The 21,318-nt window shown below is 41.7% G+C and overlaps 1 protein-coding gene across 3 annotated transcripts in view; it reads right to left on the minus strand.

Moving 5' to 3' along the window:
• The window catches only part of eml5 (EMAP like 5), a 47,183-nt gene that overhangs the window by 23,529 nt on the left and 2,336 nt on the right, over positions 1-21,318 (minus strand). For 2 of the 3 annotated variants that reach the window (XM_061795400.1, XM_061795402.1), the window contains exons 2-8: positions 11,662-11,821; positions 9,295-9,393; positions 8,830-8,898; positions 2,267-2,452; positions 1,345-1,480; positions 1,145-1,168; positions 598-799 (exon numbers count right to left, since the gene is read on the minus strand). In XM_061795400.1, coding sequence (XP_061651384.1) covers positions 598-799; positions 1,145-1,168; positions 1,345-1,480; positions 2,267-2,452; positions 8,830-8,898; positions 9,295-9,393; positions 11,662-11,821 — 876 coding nt within the window. The remainder of the gene's footprint in view (positions 1-597; positions 800-1,144; positions 1,169-1,344; positions 1,481-2,266; positions 2,453-8,829; positions 8,899-9,294; positions 9,394-11,661; positions 11,822-21,318) is intronic. The other variant, XM_061795401.1, reaches the window with a different exon arrangement.

Consider the following 21,318-nt stretch of genomic DNA (forward strand, 5'->3'; position numbering starts at 1 on the left):
TCTTGTGACTGGCTCCAAGTCAGCCCTGCATTGCTAAATAGACAATTGATCGTGATCATTTTAGTTTTCAGCGTTTCAAAAGAACGAAAAGAACTCTTCTCCCCTTCAGCAGTGAAGCATTTTGTCGGGGACAAATTCTGTTGAAGTGATTTCTTGATTGAACAGGTCTGGAGGTAATCAGGATTGGGTGTGATCAGTGAAAAATAACCAAACATTGTGATGAACCACAATTAATTCATGATTTAAAAAGGGAAGTAATTACTTTTTCAAACAGGGCCAGGTAAATGAATGTATATTTTTTCCTTCATAAATTACATCCCCATTTAAAAACAGCATTTTAAGTTCACTTGGGTTATATTTGTCTGATATTTACATTTGTTTGATGATCTTAAACATTAAATTGGGGAAACTGCAAAGAAAAAAAAAAAAAAAAAAAAAAAAAAAAAAAAGAATTTGAGAAGGGGGCCAATACGTTTTCATGCCACTGTATGCAAGAGTAAATCAGACCCTATATTAGCAGACATTCTCGGACACAGGAGGTATCATGATACACGGAAATACTGATATAAAACCACTCTAACTTGTTGCAACTCTCACCTGACAGAGCGGTCGTCACTGCCTGTCATAGCAAGAGGCTTGGTGGGGTGCACAGCCAGCGCCCACAGCTCGCCCTCACAGTGACCCTGCATGATAAGGAAAGGCTTGTTGCGGTCGTGGACCACCACCTCGAAGATCTCACTATCTTGCGTGCCCACCAGGATGTGGTCTCCCCGCCAGCAAACACTACGCACAGAAAGCCCTAGCCACACACACACACAGGAAAATATCAACACAATACAGTCCAAGCAGGTTTAATTAAACTTGACTTAAGGGACATAACATGGAACATGAAGACAGGACGTGTAAATAGACATCAGGTGGCTAATTAATAAGGCAGAGGTTTAACAGCAGCACATGACAGCATGTTGCCAGGGTAATACGTAACTGCCATGGATGAAGTGAGCATACGGTGCACTTTATACATGACCATGACATCTAAAAATATGTTGCACAACTGATTCACTAACCACAAAAGTACAATATGGGGACGGCTACAAACAGACTGGCATGGCTGTTAAATCCACCTTTTTAATGCATTACCCACCTCTGCTATTTTCAACTCTAGCTACTGTTAGGCCCAAGATACAAGGAAAAAAAAAAAGGAAATGGAAGAAAGAAGAAAGTGAGTGTTAGTAGGGAGAACAGAAAAGAATGGCTTCAGCAGCATGGTGTAGATATGCCACTTGTTGCGGTGAGCCTAATTTGCCCTGCAACCTTTACTGAGTGAAGGCATTTTGACATCACCTTTATATCCTTGCTCTGTTTCCCTGAGATCAATGACAGTAATTGGTTTGAAATTGAGATCCCACAGGCGGACGCAACCATCTCGTCCCCCGGTGGCAAAACCCTCTTCGCAAGCGTTCATGCTGAAAATCCCTGACTGGAGGAAATGACAGGCTGTTAGTGTGCGATAAACGGCCTATGACAGAACCAATTCTGTGTGGCAAAGGCAACTGTTTAACAAGGTCTTTACAGCCGCACACTTGCTACTAGGGCCTCCAAATCGCACAGAGCTCGAAGGAGGAGCAAGAGTTGCTATCAGTTACTTGCTATTATCACTCCTTTGCCCATGGCATATTGAGTACTAGGAGGCATTGCTGTTGAATCCCGAGTGAAACAAAAAGCAGGAATCAGCATGTACTGTAGTTATTATCCCCTCCCCCATACCCCAATTCCCTAACAAAGCTGTTGATCCCATAGATATCATTTAATCCTGTGTAGCAAAAAACAAAAACGGATCCTTCTCTATTGAGCAGAATCAAGCAAGCCAGAAACCACTGAATCGTTTTGGATCCTATCGTTCTAAATGAACCTATGTCGTTCTTGAATTGAATCGTCAACCACAAATCATGATATGAATTGCATCGTTAAAACGAATTGTTACATCCCCAGTGAGTATGATGTATTTGATTGAAATTCTAAAATGTTGTTATGTTATGCTATTAGAGAAATATTGATTCTGAACTTTTCCGGATCATGTACGTGGCACAGTTTCCTGCCGTTATAATGGGTTTTTGAACAGTATTGATGGTTTCTATAATTACAACATAATTGATATAGGTGGTATTAACAGGAGGGTTACGTCTGGTACCAAATGCACGGCCGGTCGCTGCTGGATGCCTTTATCGTCATTTGTGCTTATCTACCGTCGTTGGTTTAAACTTACCCCATGAGCCCCTTGCACTGTTCTCATCAGGTTGATCCCTTTCCACACATAGATGTCACCGTTCAAGGCACCGGAATACGTGACCTCATCCTTGGCACAAGCCAGGCAGAGGATAGTTTGGAGATCCCCCGTCTTGCCGAAAACTCCACGTTTGGGCGTGAGAGCATTACCGCATAAGCTCCAGAACTGCACACACAGACAGAGGAGTGAAAAACGATGGCGGTGGCTAATAATCCCTTGCGTAATCCCGTTGTGACACAGCAAGTGGACAATTACATAGTGTTTGTATACAACATTAATCAGAAATTCAGCGCTGTACGGTTCAACTAACACATACACCCACAGATATCGGCTATATTGAGAGACACCAAAGTCAAATACATATACCCCGCCACCCCACACACACACACGTGAGTGGGGCTGTAACCACCTGATCAACAGACACAGGCGCACACACACACAGAGACAGAAGCATGCTCATTATTTATAAGCAAGGTCATCGGGATGCATGGGCACAGCCTCATCTGACGGCTAAATCCATCAAAGAGAGGAGGTGAGCGTAAAAGGGAGGCGCCCTGTCTGCATAGAGATTAGATGGCAATGAGCTTCTCAAATGCTGACACACTGCTGTCAACACGTGAAAACGATGTCGCACTCATCACTGGCAGGCAGAGGGAAAATAATAAGAATTCATTTCTAGTCCAGTGACGCTTAACAGGGTGACAAATCTACTCGACAAAAACATCCTGACATACCAGAGATTACAACTTGCCTCCAGACTAATAAACATGTTGGGGGTTATCACAGACAGGGATCATGAGCATGGATACCACCGTCATCAAGATTACAGACTAAAGTATTGGGACAGCTGGCCCTTGAACCGACAGGAAATGAGTATGGAAGAAACTCTCGTTCTACTCTTTGTAGCTGCTGTATAAGCACTTTCATTCTTCTGGGAAGACTACAACATCTTCGAGTGCGTCTGTGGGAATGTTTGTTCTGCTCAAAGAACCTTTGTGGGCCTGGCTCAAAATCTGTGTTCTAGTTCAAGCCAAAGGGCTTTGAAGGGGCTAAAATTCACATCCTATGGTTCTTCCACACCAAACTCATCGAAGCATGTCTTTATGAACCTTTCACTGCGCAATGGGGCACAGTCATGCTGGAACTGTACAGGGCCTTCGCCAAACCATTTGCATAGACCTAGAAGCACACACTTGACAAAATGTCAAACTGTGCATTCAATATGCTGAACTTTCGTTTAGGAAAACTGAGTAGTTTTGCCTAATGCCTGATTGATTCATTCATTGACTACGTTTCCCAATAAAGTGCATACGTTGCCATACAAAACCTCGACCGGCCAGGACTTTCCTAAGTCCTTACGTGAACAATGACAGAGCATTTGTGTGAGCTTGTGAATGAAGGTTAAATCGTACAAGTAATCTGGGACATAACTGTTTGTGGGACTGTGTTGAGATGTGTTCAGTGGTGGTTTGGGGCTTTCTTGTACCCCAGAATACTACAGACGCTGCAGAAATGGATGCAGCATGACTGCGCAGCCCTCCCTGCCCACAACTGATAAGGCAGCGAGACTCGGGCACCAGCTAATCCCTTTGCCCTTTGAATTGCCGAGAGGAGACGAGAAGCCAGAAGGGGTTATGACGAGGCCAGCGGCAGGAGCAGAAAAATGATTGGGGGAATGTGGGAAGGTGGAAATGAGTGGGGGGAAAAAAAACAAATCTCTTGGTATGCTGAACTATTCCGAGTTCCTTTCACAGAAACTAAGGGGCAAATATTTTACATTTTTATTTATTTATATACATGTTACCTCGCGTTTCACGTTTTGCGGCTTCAGTGCTTCGTGGGATTTTCCAAAATATTCATTAAAAAAAAAATAAAAATAAAAAAATAAAACTGAAAAAAATACAGCCATATCAGCAGCCATATTGCGGAAAGACGCGTTGTTTCATGTTGATGCACGAGAGAGAAGGTTTCCCTGCATGCCAAACAAAGAGATGAGTTGACTCAGAGGCTTTGTACATGCCTGTACTGTACTGTACATGCCACCGGCACTCATACAAGGCGCGTGATTGGTTCCCGGCGCGACATCGACCAATGAGAGCACGAGTGGATTTATCCCGTGAGCTGATTGGCTGCGTATTATCGGAACTTTCCTTGTTGTGTCTCGCCAGTCTCGTCCACGCTGTTGATTGTCTCGCATACTGTATCTTAGTGTTGTGTTCGTGATAACGTTTTTTGATTAGTTAAGCCCTTACAATGCCGCCTAAGCGCTGTGCGTCCTTCGGGGCGCCCAAGAGGAATAGGATGATGATGACCATCAGCGAAAAAGTGAAACTTTTAGATACGATCAAAGGAGGGCAGAAGTTATGCATCTGTGGCACGCCATTATGGCGTGAATGAATCTACAGTGCGGTACATCAAGAAAGAGGAAGCAAACATCCGCAAAACTGCTTCAATAAGGAAGCGAAACGTGTGGTAACTCCGCGTAATAAGAGACGGGGTTATGTCCTTGTACAGGGGAATTTTGAAGCAAAAGAAAAAACAAAGACAACAGTTTTCTCCGGGCACTCCGGTTTCCTCCCACATCCCAAAAACATGCATGGTAGGTTGATTGGAAACTCTAAATTGTCCTTAGGTGTGAACGTGTGTGTGAATGGCTGTTTGTTTATATGTGCCCTGCGATTGGCTGGCGACCAGTTCTGGGTGTAGCCCGCCTCTTGCCCGAAGATAGCTGGGATAGGCTCCAGCACGCCCGCGACCCTTACACGCCGGTACAGAAAATGGATGGATGGATGTACTGTACTGACAAAATAGTGACAGCATCAGTGTTGATTTTCATCACATTAGTGTCGACTTAATCAAATCTGAACACGCAAACCCTTGCAGGTAGTATAGGTGCAGCAACTGTTCTAATCTAATTTCTGCAGCCCGTTTAGGCGCCAAACTAATTGAGCCAAAATTGTACCCCCAAGACAGTTGCTGCTATATTTAAAAAAAGTCAAAACTTACATAACCTTATCATTATGAATATTACAGACAAATTACACATAACCAAGACTATCACAGTTAATAATCAATCCAAAAAAATGCTCATCACAAAAACATGACTATTACTTCAAACAGAAATGTGAAAACATGGAATGTCAGAATTATAGAATGGTCATCAAGCTTTCTGAATTTAAAAGTCAAATTCAATTTCAATTGCTTCCCGTGATCTTGCACTGGAAGTGGCGACGTACACATAGCAGACATTCATGCAGCTGCCATGGCAGGGATGTGGAACATTTTTGTCACAGGCCACATTGTCGTTACGGTTTCCCTCAGAGGGCCGTTATGTCTGTGAAACCATATAAATGTTTCATCGCCTCATCATATTTTCATATATACACAACAAATTCATGGATAACTGGTTTTGAAATTAGAAGTATAGGATAATAGTTTATTCAGCTATTATTCAAGTTATTGTAAAAGGGGTTTCGGGATAACTCGTTTTGAAATTTGAAGTCAAGAATAATAGTTGATTCAACTATTGTTCAAGTTAATGTAAAAAAATGCTTGCGCTAGCTTAACATTTATTAGATACGACAATTTAAAATTTTGGTACAGATTTGATCAAGCGTTACGGAACTTGACACATGATTTGCTTTCACAGGCAACATAAACAGGTGTGTGCTAAGAGATTGATTCCCATTGAATGTCCCTTTCACGATCACCCTGTGATTGACTAGTGATCAGTCCAGGATCCTTTTAGTCAGCTGGGATTGGCTCTAGCATTTGCCATTATCCTGAACATGACAAGCAGTACCGAATGTGCATGATCTTGAATCTCACTTTCAAAGCTCAAAATTGAAAGTGGAGTGTTGTTGTTGTTGTTTTACTGGTAGGCAATGACAATTTTACACAATTTGATATCGACTAGCATGGCAACATTAGACTGCTGTATATGCTCCACAATCTCAGACAGCCTTCTTCATGCAATTTACTTTGGAGGGGAATGTACTTCATCAGCAGCCGCCCTTCCTTTCCCTGTCACACTCCAGTAACCCTGAGCAATGTCAAAGTGTTAACTGCTACGTTAGCAGGGGTCAGCAAAGAGTAGAGGAGCATTTTTGGAAGGTACTGTTCCCACAGTTCTTGTCCATCGACTTGGAGTCAAGCTCAATCCTGTGGCAATTCACATCATTGCCATGAAAACAAGACTATATATTTTGATGGTTTTATAAGATGCGCTGCTCAGCCCCTCTCTTCTTCAAGTCTAACGTCAGTCGAATGTCTGTCACAATCAAAGCAGTTTTCTATTACTGTAATCAAAATGGCTTACTCAATGTAGCACTAATTGGCTCAGTCCATTTACCTACAGCATGTCATCCTGCATTCTCATTCCATTAGTGAGCTGTATCGCACATCAGTCAGTCACTCATTCATGATGACTTCAGCGCCACATCAATAGATAAACCAACACAACGGAATGTGAGCCAATCATCCAGTACTGTCTGCAAGCTATTGATTCAACAATATGTTAATTATTGGGACTGTAGTTTCCTGTGGTGTAGCTAATTATGGTAAGCAAAATATCCAATGATGATCCTCATCGATGTCAATCCAAAGTGAGTGTTGCTTTTGTTTATTAGGCCATAATAATAAAATTGAACATATCCATTGAAGCAATTTTTGCAGTAAGAAAGATGTTAACTATGAAGCTTGAGTTTGTGTTGACCAAACCAACGCATAAGAAGGCTAAACAATAAGCTGTATATATATATATATATATATATATGCGTTTGTGCATGTGTAAAAGGGAGTACACTGTCCACAGCACAGGTCATTGTGTTTCCCTCAGCCCACGAGTGAGTGGATTACTGCCACTAAATCTCCTGGATGCTCTTGAGTGCTATAATCACGGAGCAAACGCAAGGCCGGGGAGCAGATGTCACATGGTCTGTAGGGTAAAGACTGGGGAATTATGTGGGACAATTGCTGGATTGCCCTGCCGTCGGGAAACCAGTGTAGAGGTGGGGGGGAGGGAGAGGACTAAGCAGGCATTGTGGAGAGGCGGGGCTTAGCCAGCCCAGGTTTCTGTGCCACAGCAGTTGTGGGAAGAGTTCAGGGCAGATACAACAGATGAGATTGAGATATGGGGACATTCAACTTAATACACGCAGTAGGCCGAATGCAACACAATTATTTGTTACAGTGGAAACTCAGCAGAGTAGTAGCCGACTGTCATATCAATAACCATAATGAATCCATATTAATATCTTAATTTCCTCTCTGTCACATCAATTTCTATCTAGACTGAAATACTTTAAGACCTGAAAAAGTCATCAAACAACTGCAGGCCCATAGGTCCAGTTCAGGAATATGTCAAAAGGTCAAAAACAGCCTAATGTAATATGATCATCATCAAATTCTATCCCAACAATATTTCTTGTTTTATTTTCACACTGATCTGGAAGGCCGAAGAAAACATTCTAACATAAACATGTTTCAGTTTTCGTTGGAACAAGGAATGGAAAAAATGTACTCAATGCAGAACATGTGTGAGTGTGAGCATTTTGACTTATACTTGCATTTGCATTATATTTGCGAAAATATTACAGATATAGACAATCTGAACTAATGTTTTAAACTACTTTAACAAATGTTCCATTTATGTTGTTGTTTTGAAACATTATTTCTTTACTCCATTGTATGTCATCTGTCCTTCCTATACCTCCCAAGCTATTGCCTGCCTCGCCTACACACACACACACACACACACACACACTGGTTCCACTCGCAAATGATGTGAATAAACAATTTGATTGGCTGAGTTGTGTCACAGGTCTCTGTTAGTGTAGTGTTTCCCGAGCCTGACTTCTGTGCAGGCAGAGTAGGTTCAATTTACATTCATTAATAGTGTAAGTGTGAATGGTTGTCTCTACATAAATGTGCACTGTGATCTACTGGCGACCAGTCAACGGTGTCGTCTGGCTTTCACCCTACGTCAGGTGGGATAGGCTCCAACTCACCCATGCCCCCACGTTACAAGTGATGTAGAAAATGGATGGAGTCAACACGATTCACCTTTTTCCTCATGTTTTGGGACTTTCTCCAGTGCTCTGTGCTACATGTTATTTCCTCATGGCTTTGCACCAAAGCGAATGCCGCACCATATCCCAAGGGTTAGGTTTGGCAGTGACGCCGTAGAATGATGAACACAATTTTTAGTATGTGAAAGTGATGCAATCAAGGCGAGCAAAAAAAAAAAAAAAAAAGGATGCTAGAGCAGCTGCAGCTTGTACTGTGGAGAGCTGTGAAAAGCTCATTGAGCAGAGTCATCATACAAAGACAACATTCCTTGCTCTTTGTAGTGAAGATTGCTGCAAATTTGAGTGACTGCAGTGCTTGTATGGTAATGCCTCATAACAGCTCTCGAGATGAAATTGTACGTGCAATTCCAATCAATGGTCTTAAAAATCTGTATTTAGATATTACATACGAATTAAGCTTGCACTGTGATGTAACGAATGCAAAAATGTGAAAGGCCTACAGAGTGTCTGTACCTTGATGTGTTTGACTCCACAGCTTACAAGCTTGCTCGGCTGGTACAAATCCCACGATATGTCAAATATCTGCAGGGATAAGACGATAGATATATCAGAGATGGGCTCTCAACATGACATTTACAGGTACTGTATATTGGGAGTTTATTCTTGAAGCACTTATTCTGCAGCTATGCTAATGCTTGTCAGATCTGTTGCAGAAAAATGAAAGGAGAGTGTTTGGAGTGGACTGTGTTACAGTGTGTGGGTTGTACTCGAAAACAACAGCTGCCTGTATCCTCATCATCGAATACAAACCTTTTGATTAGCTGTGTGGTGTCTAAAATAGTCTCTTTAAAGCTCACAATCAAGTGGGGGGGGGGGGCTCATTTACTTGTGTCGTCATTGGACGGGCCCTGAATTTTGCAAATGAGGTTGGTCCATGCTCAGGTGCTGATGGAGGAAGGGATGGAAGAATTTATTTACCCTGTCTGTATGGCCCGGTGCGGCTGCCAGAACCTTCCCTCTCCTCCAGTCCCACACGCAGATTGTGTTTTTTGAGTCCAAACCCACAGACACCAAGCACTGTAGATAGAAATACACAACACATAAAATAACATGATAGTTTGTCGTCCAAATTACAAGCAAAAGCTGCTCCGCTACCTCCACAGGCCACAATGAAAAGGCTAATAATAACAGCTACAGAGCGGATCAGAACAGTTGTCCGGCCCTTGGCGCTTCCAGTGAGCTCATTGGAGTGTTTTGGCTGGAGGAGCCTCCTATAGCTGACTGAGTGAGTAGGCAGGGGCAGCCGAGCAGAAGTGAACATAGTCGCTCCACTCTGCTGCCTGCTTTGCATGGAAGAGGGATATCCTTTTTGATCCACAGACTACAAATCAGTCTTCAGATGCCTCCCTCTTAACTTGTTTAAGACGTGTGACATTCAATGCCAAGCAGCATGAGGACATTTAAGCAAATACGTGCACACAAGGGAGCTGAAAAATGCATCACCATCTTAATAACGAAAGTCCCATTTTTTTTTTACCCATGCTCGAGGGGAAACACTGGTAGGCTGGCGTGTCCGGAAATATAACAACAACCATTTTAATGTTTTCTCTGGTTAGCACCACACTGATAGACGTCTGTGCGCATTTTTTGATTGCTTTTATATTTGTACTGGCTAATCGCACCAGAGATCCCTCGGCATCGTCTTGACTTCTTTGGAGTAGGGATGCTGAATAGAACTACCTCACTGCAAAACAACACAGCTTCCCCCTGCTTGAAATACTGTCACTTTCCATCTAAATCCACAGCTAGTTAGCATGCAGGAAAAGAACATGGGATTATTTCTCACAGCTAAATGCAGGAGGGAATTTCACCACAAGCACTCACATGAGAGACATGCAAAGATAAAAATCAAGACATGGCTCCATCATACTATTGATCTTCAGTAGGTCAACAGTTAATCATCTTAAATTACTATACACATTATTTTACTGATTTTCAAGCAGGCACACGTTTTTGTTTATCAATAGGTTTTATTTATTTTTAATCCGACCCAGGCCACTTTCATATGTGGATATAAATCGGATATCTATCTGACGCGAGTGCATTATGGACGCTTACGGGGCATCCAACCTATACATCACCAAAAGGCGACAAACGCCACAAAACGGCAACAGCGGACGAAGCAGCAGAAAAGAGTCCGTGGCGAAAAGAAGATGCTTTCAAATTCCGGTTGGGGCGGCACATCTGCCTCACAGCACTGAGGACCAGGGTTCAAATCCGGCCTCCCCTGTGTGGAGTTTTCATATTCATTTCATTTTAAAGCTTTTTTACATTTTAGGCTGCAAAAAGAGGACAAAACAATAATTTGTACTGTACAGTAATATGGCTACATATGGCCACAAAGAAAAAAAGTGCTTTAGTATAAATGGAAAATCAATTGTAACGGACACCCCTATTAGTCAGTGTTATATATTACATCAGTGTTATGACAAAGTTTATCATTTTGGTTGTGACTAAAAAAATTGGGAAACCGTACCTCTGGCTAAGGATATGTTTCATAATATGATGACACCTGTCATTGTCTCATAATTGTAGCATGCCAGAGTGCAGCTTTCCAGACAGAACTGCTATAGTAATCATTGTCGTTCTGACTGTCTCTGCAGTTCCAACTGAGCTTATCTGTGCTGAGCCTTTTTGGCACTCTCTGAAAATGTACCACAGTGGAAAAAAAGAACAACACCAGGCAAACATCTGAACTACTTTAGTAGAATTTTCCAGGTTGAATTTAATTTGCTCGCTAATGTGCAATCTGCATTTTGTTTTGACATGACAACGATATGCAAGAAGAGGTAAGTATTTTAAATCTAATTTTATTTTAGTCCATTATAAACAAGATGTGGACAAATTGTTAGCAGATCTACCTCAAAGTTTTGAGGTTTTCTTGTTTGTTTGTTTGTTTGAATCCTGGCTCTGGCATCTCCGTGTGGTCATGTCCTTCCCATGCTTGTGTGGGTTTTCTCCAGGTACTCTGACATTCCAAAAACATGTTTCTTCCATTCATTTCAGACTCTAAATTGTCCATGAGTGCCATGCAATACGTGCCATGCAATTGCCTGGCAACCAATTGACTAGTCATTCCAGGTAGTTTGCTGCCTTTTAGTCAAAGTCATATGGAACACCAGTATTTTCCATCTCCAATCATGCTCCTAAACAAGTGGTATAGGAAATGAATGGCGAAATCCAAGTCAGACCTCGCACCCCCGGCCGGGAACATCTTAAAACATCTCCTTGGCGCATGTGCTGTAGATACAGTATTTCTGTATTATTGTAGTGTCCTAACTGTACCTGTCCTTCAAGATCAAACGCCAGGCAGGCAACACCATGAGTGTGCACGTCTTTAAGGATCGAGACCGTCTGCACAGTGTAGGAGTCCCACACACAGATGTACGGCTCCTTGCCCACCTGCCCCGTGGCCACCAACACACGCTCAGGATGTAGAGCTAAACTGTAAAGAGAGGAGAAGAGAAAACAAAACATTCTATGAGAATGGCCATTTTGTGAGCTTGTTGTGCGTCTGTGGGTGTGCTGCGAGCACGCAAGAGACAGATTCACCTTCCGTCGGAAAACACTGCGATGAGAGGAACACGTTAAACCCGTGTTGGGACTGAGCGGCGAAGGAGAGGGGCAGCTTGACGAGGTGACATGGATGACTTAACACGGACGCAGGCACACACACGCGCATAGCCTAGTTTAATGTGTGCCTGCAGAGTGTTCTGACAGCAGTCAGTTTGAGTCTTGGGAATCAAATTGTCTCATTTGGTTAAAAGAGTACTGTCCAAAGTCTTGGGCCACTATTATATTTCGGGTATCCACACAGGATATATGCGCAACCAACTTAAAAATTCAGCAAAACAGGTCGAAGCATGTCCTTCCATAAAAGGGCTTCGCCCGATAGCGTGAGACTTGGACAAACCTGCCAGGCAAGTGGAATAGGATTATTCAGTGTGTATAGGAACAGAACACAACTCAACTTTATTTATAGGGGCACTTTAAAAATAATCACAGCTGTAACAAAATGCAGTACATACTAAAGATTGGATATCAAACAATAATAATGTTTAAAAACTAAATAAATTATCAATCAAGTGTTATAGTTGAGTGAAATGTATTCCATGTTCAACAAATGGTTTTTTAAACACTATTTGAGTGAAACTTATGGCTTATGTTCAATAGAAGTTTGTGTTTTGAACAATATTTGGTTAAGTGTATAAAAAGTGTTCTATTTTAGTGAAACTTATACCATTAATGTTTTTTGAACAAAATTGCAAGACATAACGGCATTATCAAGGTATCAGTACTCGACATCGGCAATGACTCGGGTACTTGTACGCTCCGTCTGAAAAAAAAGTGTTTTTCGCCATGGTGTAATGACCATATAGAATGTCAGGAGAGTGCAAACCTCCACCGAGGACAAACTGTTAACAAAAGTGACATCAATGTGTATTTGTGACTGTTTGTCTTTTGTTCTTTGATAACAGTAATAGAAATAATAATACATTTTCTTTTTTTACTGCACTTTAAGATACATTTCAAAGTGATCATCACACAACTTCCTGGTTCAAGGAGGTAAACAAACTAACAAACAGCCAGTGCCATTATGATTCTGGGAGGTGGCCAGTTTGATCTTCCTCAAATTTCATGGCTTCTTCATCACCCTTCCACAAATGTTGGATTTGGTTTCCTATTTTCTCTCTGTGATTGACTGGTGACCAGACAGCTGTGACACTGAACGTGACAAGCAGTATAGAAAATGAATGGATGGAATGTTCGTGTAATATTATTAACGCTATATTTCCCATCAACAGTTTCAAGCTACTGTGTAAAAATGACCGCAGTCACGAAAAGAACAAAGCTCGTGGTGGTTTACGACTTTTGCACAGTGCTTTGTAATCCAACATTATGAACAATCACCCATTCACCTACCTGATTTTATCAGTGTGGTTTCCTCGTCTAAGCAGGCATACGTTTGTAACACTCTTACATAATTCCCCCCCCCCCCCCCTCCGCCAACTTGAAGCACTCCTGGTCTACAGCATGCTGTATAAAGCCGTCTCACCGCCCCCTTCTGCCCCACCTATTGTTTGAGTAGCCGCCGGTCACGTTCCAAATTCACTGGGCAATTCATCCATTTTGCATTCTTCCTCGTGGCCTACATATTCCGCGCCGGTCGAGAGATCCCTCCATTGTAATCAGAATAACTGTTTAGCCAAGCGCCCTCCAGGATCTTATAAGAACAAGAGCATAGTGTTCAGGAGCAGGCCTGACAGGATGTCCAGGCAGAGCAGCGTCAACCTAGTCACAAAAAATTAATTAAGCTAATTAAAATATATATATATATATATGTATACATATTTACTTCATATGCCCTCACTCCTCATCTTTCTCATTATGAGTTTCTACTTTTAATTCCACTTTCGTTGATTTAAAAGCACCTTCATCTTATCAGAGGTGGAACATCCCCAAAGGGCTAAGGCTGGGTGAAAGATGTGACTGGAACTTTTTTTATTTTGGGGGGGGGGGGAGGATGTATATCCCTTTTATGCTAGAACAATTTTACTGTGCCACAGAGTTTTTAAGCTGCCACTACGGTTCTTTGTTTTCTGATGGGTATTTATTGAACATTTCGGCAGGACAGAACACAGTTTTAAAGGACGCGACTGGATCTATCAACAAGTTCTTCTTGCACTCCACTTCTCTGTGGATCCTCTTACACACCTGGCATAGTTTCTCTGCTCACTTCTTTACAATTACATAATCAGAGCAACGCTGCTAAAAACAACATTCAGACAAGGAGACAAATAATTGGAACACTTTTGAGATGCAGCAAAAGCTAAGAAAGGTGAGCATAGAACCTGAAGAGTCCGACAATGAACAACCATAAATTAACTTGAAAATATAGTGTGTGTGTGTGGGGGGGGGGGGGGGCGTTCTCACAATAAGAGAATTACCAGCATCAGCAGCATAGTTGCCAACCAGTCAGTTGCCATACATGTCGTCACTGGCATCAAAAGGTGTTTGGCTTGATCATTTAACCTTAGTTTCCTCTTTTTGAACTGCCAGTTAATGTAAAAAAATTAGACGTATTGGCAACTGGCGATACGATTGTTTTATGCCAACCTCAAGTGACTGAAGTTATAAGAGTATGCTATTGTTTTAATATTACAGTGGTCAACTTCTTTTAACACTTGCATAGCCATTAAAACACATATAGAAACATGGTGAAAATGTAAAACATGACCTAAACATTGCCTGTAGAGAACTGTTCATAACATTTTTGATGGTGACAGTTCTCATTATTTTTTTTAAGGTAAAAACAGGTGTCCCAAAAAAAAAAAGTATGAATAAATAAGAAGCCGAGCAGTATCGTGGAATGGACTCTGTTCAACCTTGGAAGTTCCAAAGTATTTTAGAGACAAACTCACAAGAAACCAGAAGTTCTAATTCGCCCAGCCACAAGGGACTCCTCATGTCCCCACCGTTTGTCCATGTACCAGCTTGACGCAGAAAAACACAAAAGCTCATTTCACTTACCTTCTCTCAGCTCAAGCGCTCGCTAAACACTCCAACAAACCACTTAGCCTGCGGCGTAAAGCCACGGTCGTCACGTTTAAAAACAGCTACTTGATGCAGCTGCTATTTACATATGCAACACTTGCTAAATAGTGCCTCAATACAACATCCAGTATTATAGCTACAGTTAAATCATGTGCACAGAAAGGCGATTTTGCATGGAGAGGAAGCAGAGCTGCAGCATGACAGACACGTCACAATCAACCATACAGGTATAGCGTAGTCACACTTATTGAGCCCTTCTGGCACAACACCATCACTTTGTGACTCCTAGCACCACACAACCAAAACACAGAGTCACATTCTCCAGCAGTGGTTGGCTTTTGTCTGCTTGTTGAGAGATTTTTTCCAGAGGTTTGGCATTTTTAATCATCTGAGACACTTGCCCATGCACTGGGGTACTTAAAACTAAAAATAGAAAAGTGAGCTTGGAAGAAGCCATTTTAATTTCAAAGAATTATCCATACTTGCGTGTATTCATGCTGTGCTTTGTTCAAGAAAGACGTGATTTAATCTGAACCAAAGATTCCGTGTCCAGTTCGTCCAGGAAAATAGGGTGATGTGCTTCTTGCTGGGAAGTGTGCCAAACAAGCATAACATATGGGAGATGGGATTTGAAGCAACCTCCAGGCCCATAAACATGTACAATCCATAACCCTGGCAGTGCTTCATTTTAAGGTTAACAAGATACACTACTGTAATATCTTTTGAGTCAATCTTTTGTAGAAGTACATGGATGTTTTTTATGACTTTGCCTTTATACACTTAATGGTGTATTGGATATTAAAAATAAAGATGTGATTGAATCTACACTTCTGAGATGTCTTGATGAATCTAAATAAAGAAGCTCTACCACAATGTGTAAATCAAAAGGTACATTTTGAGAACAAGAAAGCCAAATCACACAACACAAAATGGAAAAAAGAAAGAAAAGCTTATAAATGTTCTGGAATCAGATTCTTTGGACAGATGAAGCCCAGGCCAACTTAGATTTCAATGGGCAGGACACAGCAGGTGAGGCTGGGGGACACCACCAGCACCGGGGGGCCCCAAGTAGGTGTTCTCTCTCCGCTGCTCTTCTCTCTCCACACGAACGACGGCACCTCAACGCACACAGCTGTCAAACTCCTGAAGTTTGCAGACGACACCGCAGTCATCGGCCTCATCAAAGACGGTGACGAGTCTGCGTATCGACACGCAGTGGAGCGGCTGGAGCTGCGGTGCGGCCGACACAACCTGGAACTGAACACACCCAAGACTGTAGAGATGATCGTGGACTTCAGGACGCATCCTTCGCCACAGCTGCCCCTCACGCTGTCCAATTGCCCTGTGTCAACCGTTCCAGTATCTCGGGACCTGAAGTGGGAGACCAACATCAACTCCATCTTCAAAAAGGCCCGCAGAGGATGTACTTCCTGCGGCTTCTGAGGAATCGCAGCCTGCCACGGGAGCTGTTGAGGCAGTTCTACACAGCAGTCCTGTGTTCATCCATCCCAGTCTGGTTTGGTGCTGCCACAACGAAGGACAAACTCTGACTGCAATGGACAATCAGGACTGCTGAAAAAATTGTCGGTACTCCCCTACCCACCCTTGAGGACTTGCACGCAGGAGAAGAGCATGCAAAATCCTCTTGAACCCTTCACATCCTGGTCACCACCGTTCCAGTTCCCTAAGGTAGGAGCTATGGAACAATGCAAACTAAAACTAGCAGACATTCCAACAGCTTCTTCCCTCTTGCCATTAACTTCTTAACTCATTCATTAACATGCTGCCAATTTTGTCTTGAGATTGATGTCACATCTCTGTCGGGCCAATAATTACTCACTGTAGTAGTCTCGCCACTCTGCACTATTTTCATATCTGTTGTTGACCAATAGTTGCCACCCATGTGCTTGAGAAGTATCTGCACCATTTGCACAATTGACATTGCTCCAGATTATGGCACTGCTAGTCACTTTAAACCGCTTAAATTTCTTGAAGTCTCTGCACCATTTGCACAATGGTCACTGTACCAGACTATTGCTCCATGAGTTATTTCAAACTGCTCTAAATTGCTCGAGGACTCTGCATCCTTTGCACTATTGTCCCAAAAAAATGATCAACATTACCACATTACTGATAACCTTTCATTGTGTACTGTGTGTTTATGTCTCAAAAGTATTTTCTGTCAAATGGCTGTCTGTTGTTGTACTAGAGCGGTTCCAACTACCGGAGACAAATTCCTTGTATGTTTTTGACATACAGTACTTGGCAAATAAAGATGATTCTGATGACGGGAAGAGAAAAGTATGGCGAAGGAAAGCAACATGCTAAAATACTGTTGATGAATGGAGATTAAAGGGTTAGGAACCAATACGTTTTTACTTCCTTGTTTTTGTTAGTATGCTCGTTTGTTTTGCCCGCCTCCCTCCTCTCTCTCACACACACACACACAGGTGTACTTATAATAACTGTTTTATTATACAAATGTTAAAAATAAAAAAATAAATAAAAAAAGTTCATGATACAACGCATTAAGAGGTACATGTCAAACTTGGGGAAGAGGCATGGACGATGGCTGCAAACGAAAAGGGCTCACTGGTGTTTATCAATATCATTGATGTGCCTGCTGACAGGAGTAACAACATGAATTGTATGCTGTATACACGCTCTACTCACAATCAGTGAAACGCTACAAAACTGATGGTAAGCTTCACTACAATTCCCCTAATGACCCCACACTGTGAAAGACTTTTTGAATGTAGACAAATGGCCAAGTCAGTGACCTGATGTCAGCAATATACTTGCATTTCGCTACCTAATAGACACCGTTTGAAAACAGCAAGACCCACAAGCACACAGCAAGTTAGGATGGTTGGTGTGAAGGTCTGCTAAACCTCCAGGGAGGAAACTCCGAATTCGAAGAGGTCCATGGGCTCCACACTTCTGGTAGTCACTGACTGCAAATACTTTTCATTCATGGATTTAACATATACTGTAATAGTTACAATGAAGTAAACTATCCAAATACTTTTAAGCCCTTCAAAAATGGAGGTACTTGGCACAAAATGGGCTATACCTTATGAATTGTGAATGCCATTAGGACACATCAAAATCTGAGACTGTTAAAATGCTGTATTTCTGGTAGCATACTTTCTTAAAGGACTGCAAGTATGCAAGGCTGGACTGCGCCGAATTGCAGCAACTGCACAAACTCTATAAGCACACAGTGCCAAAGCACCTTTTACTAATTGGTTCTTTTTTCCAACTGCATCAAACATTAGTACACCCTAGGAAGAGCTCACCAATACAAATCTGCCTACTTTCCTAGCAATTAAACATTCCTTCAGATGGAAAGATATTTTACAGTGCATGTAAAAGTCGGAGTTAAAACCAGGAGGGGAAAACTCACTGATCCGGAGACAATTAGAAGAGCAATGAACAAAAGACTGAAGGAGAAACGCTTGACTTTGCATCTTAGGGTGAACTCCTCTAAAAACACCAGTCGAGGATATTAGAGCAGTAATAAAATCAGTGCGGGTGGTGTATTTGGTACCTGGGCTTTGAGTGGGGATTTACCCGACTCAATCCACCTCCTAAAAGTACCATCATATGGAGCAGTTCAAAATCCAGATTTACCTAACAAATAAAATACATACCAGATATACCAATTTTCAAATGTGTTTCTGTGTGAAGAATAAGGACTGACTCACTGAGCGACTTACAATACTTAGCTTAAATAATATCTACAATGAAAAGTGAGAACTCTCAACTTCGTCCGTGAGCTGGTTGAACGCGCTGTACGGTTGATGTCACGTCGTAAGAAAAATGTTTTCCTCGCTCTTTGCATCAAAATTACTGTGGCGGGAGAAAATGTGTGTGTGTGTGTGTGTGTCACTCACTTTCACGTTTACGTACACGCACGCACACACACAGTTGCTTTCGTGGACCGCAATCGGCAGTGTACTGAGAGTGGTGTACTTGTTTACGTTTAGGAACTTACTGAATTGTGTTGTCATGTCAAGTCTGCACTAAGTTGCTTACTTCATGTGGCTTCAACTACACTAATATTTAAGTTATTGGTTCATGTTGATGACATTATTTTGTAACTTGTGTGGCGTAGATGACCAAGTAATGGGTACGGTTAAGATAATGCTTTTTTGTACTGTGGATAAGTGATATTCCTGCCACAAGTAACTACAAAGTTACTTTTTTTCTAAGTTACTTTTGAAATCAAGTAATCAAAGTAACCAAGTTACTTTTAAGTTCAAGTACGTTACTTTTTCAAGGTAACTGTGGCAAAACTGGTGAAGATAGACATGTTATGCTAGTCAGGCTTGGCTGTAATACGTTTTGCTCCAATCAATCAAGAGAATAGAAAAATGCTGACATTAAATCAGATGGGCTCAAGAAAAAATCCCACCACTAATATAGCTGAACGCCCCTGTAATGTGAAAATGTAAATTTGACACAACTCAGGCCCACCAAATTTAAAAGAATAATATTTTTTTTAAATTAAACCACCAAGTATAGAAAATTAGACTTTGAAATCATGAAAAATCAAGCCATTGTTGCCACTCTCAAACACCGTGGGCATGTACGCTGAATACGCTGAAACCACATCCCGCTCAGCTATCAAATGTCAATCAAATACCACTACTTCGAGCATCTTTCCTACACGTAAGAGTCGTGAAAAAGATATCTGTTTAAAGATAGAGGCTGGAATATACTCCACCGGGTCGTCAAAGGTCTTTCCATGCCACGAAGAGAGGCGCTAGCCACCAGCTAGCTCACGAGTGTTGTGTCAATGTGTGGTTTCACATAAAAGAGACACTTCAGGGGAAAAACAACCGTTTATTAAACACGGCAGCACACATTATTAAGCCTGAACACTTGGAATTTAAATAACAACCCCGAGCTGTTTTGTAAATTGTTGCATTTTCGGAGTGTAAGAATAGCTAGCTAGCTGCACGCTGTAGTGGTAGAAATGGGCCAAGTAAGTATAATTAAGTAACTCACGTAAGTTCTTATATAGCGGGGGAGGGGGAACTCGTGCCCGAGGCAAAGTGTGTCACAAAGCACCATTTTGGTCACGGCCCACAAAAACAATAAATAAAATAAAGTAAAATAAATAAATAAATAGAGGTAAAGTAAAAGGGTGAAAAACAGTTGAATACTATAGCTCCACAATTGAGTACGACATAGTTGTCAGTCTTTGCACGTTTTCAGCACATATCTTCATAATTGTGTAATATATTTAGAACGAAATCTCTGAAATCACTTTTCGGGGTCTTTTAGTTTTTCCACTGATTCAAATGGAATTACACTTGATATCAGCTGTTACACGGATGAAGAAAAGGAACGCTGTCAAACTCGGGTACAACTTTTGTTTTCCCAATCCAACATGTTTGCCCTTTGCCTCCCCGCTACTGCAAATTCACACGTTTCAGTCAGTTGACACCCGTGTGACTTGCTTCATCGACAAGGCAGCGAGTGTTTGGTATCGCTATAGTCCAATGAATAATGGAGCAGGAGCCCAGCTGAGCAACGACACAGTACAGTATATAAGTCTAGTATCTCCAGGCCAACACACGCACATGTCAGCACAAGCACTGGAGCGTTGGACATGTTATTATTGTGCGGCATGCTGGGAAAGCTGTGACCATCATCAGTGGGATGATGCAGCATTGTCTTCATTTGATCAAAAAACAGGTGCCTCAATGTTTGAGGAGCTTTCACAATGCACACAGACTTCTCCTGTGTGACGAGTGCAAGTCAACCGTTTTCCTCACAGGGCCATTTAAATTCTTCAAAAGTCCTTCAAGGGTCATACTAAATGTATGAAAATATTATGATGCAATGACTGAACGTTTATTGTTATTAAATATATATAGTATGACATTTATGGGAAAAAGGTTTTTTAGCTTTTTACAATAGCTCCTCCGATGGATTTATTTGAATCGCTGATTATTATTATTTTCTGACAAACAAATCGCCATTTTGAGGACCAAAACATGACGGAAAACTCACCCATTTTTGCAAGCATGCATTTATATATATATATATATATATATATATATATATATATATATATATATATATAGACACACACACACCATAGTAAGACTGCATGTATTTCAGGGGTCCCGAACACGACCCCCAAAAACTCACTCAGTAGAGCCTCGTGGACAGTTGCAAAATATTTGCTCCTAAAACAAGTTTCACCAACAGACATGAAATTTGGTGGATATGCAGTATCAATAATTACAGCACAAAAAAATGCTCATGAGTAGGACATTTTGGTTTGAAGCAGCCATTTCAGGCGAATTCCAGGACTCCAACTTTGACAAACTCCAACTAGGGAATTGACAAAAAGATTACTGAAATGAATCC

Source organism: Phyllopteryx taeniolatus, chromosome 13 (assembly GCF_024500385.1).
Source record: "Phyllopteryx taeniolatus isolate TA_2022b chromosome 13, UOR_Ptae_1.2, whole genome shotgun sequence".
In the NCBI taxonomy this organism is placed as follows: domain Eukaryota; kingdom Metazoa; phylum Chordata; class Actinopteri; order Syngnathiformes; family Syngnathidae; genus Phyllopteryx; species Phyllopteryx taeniolatus.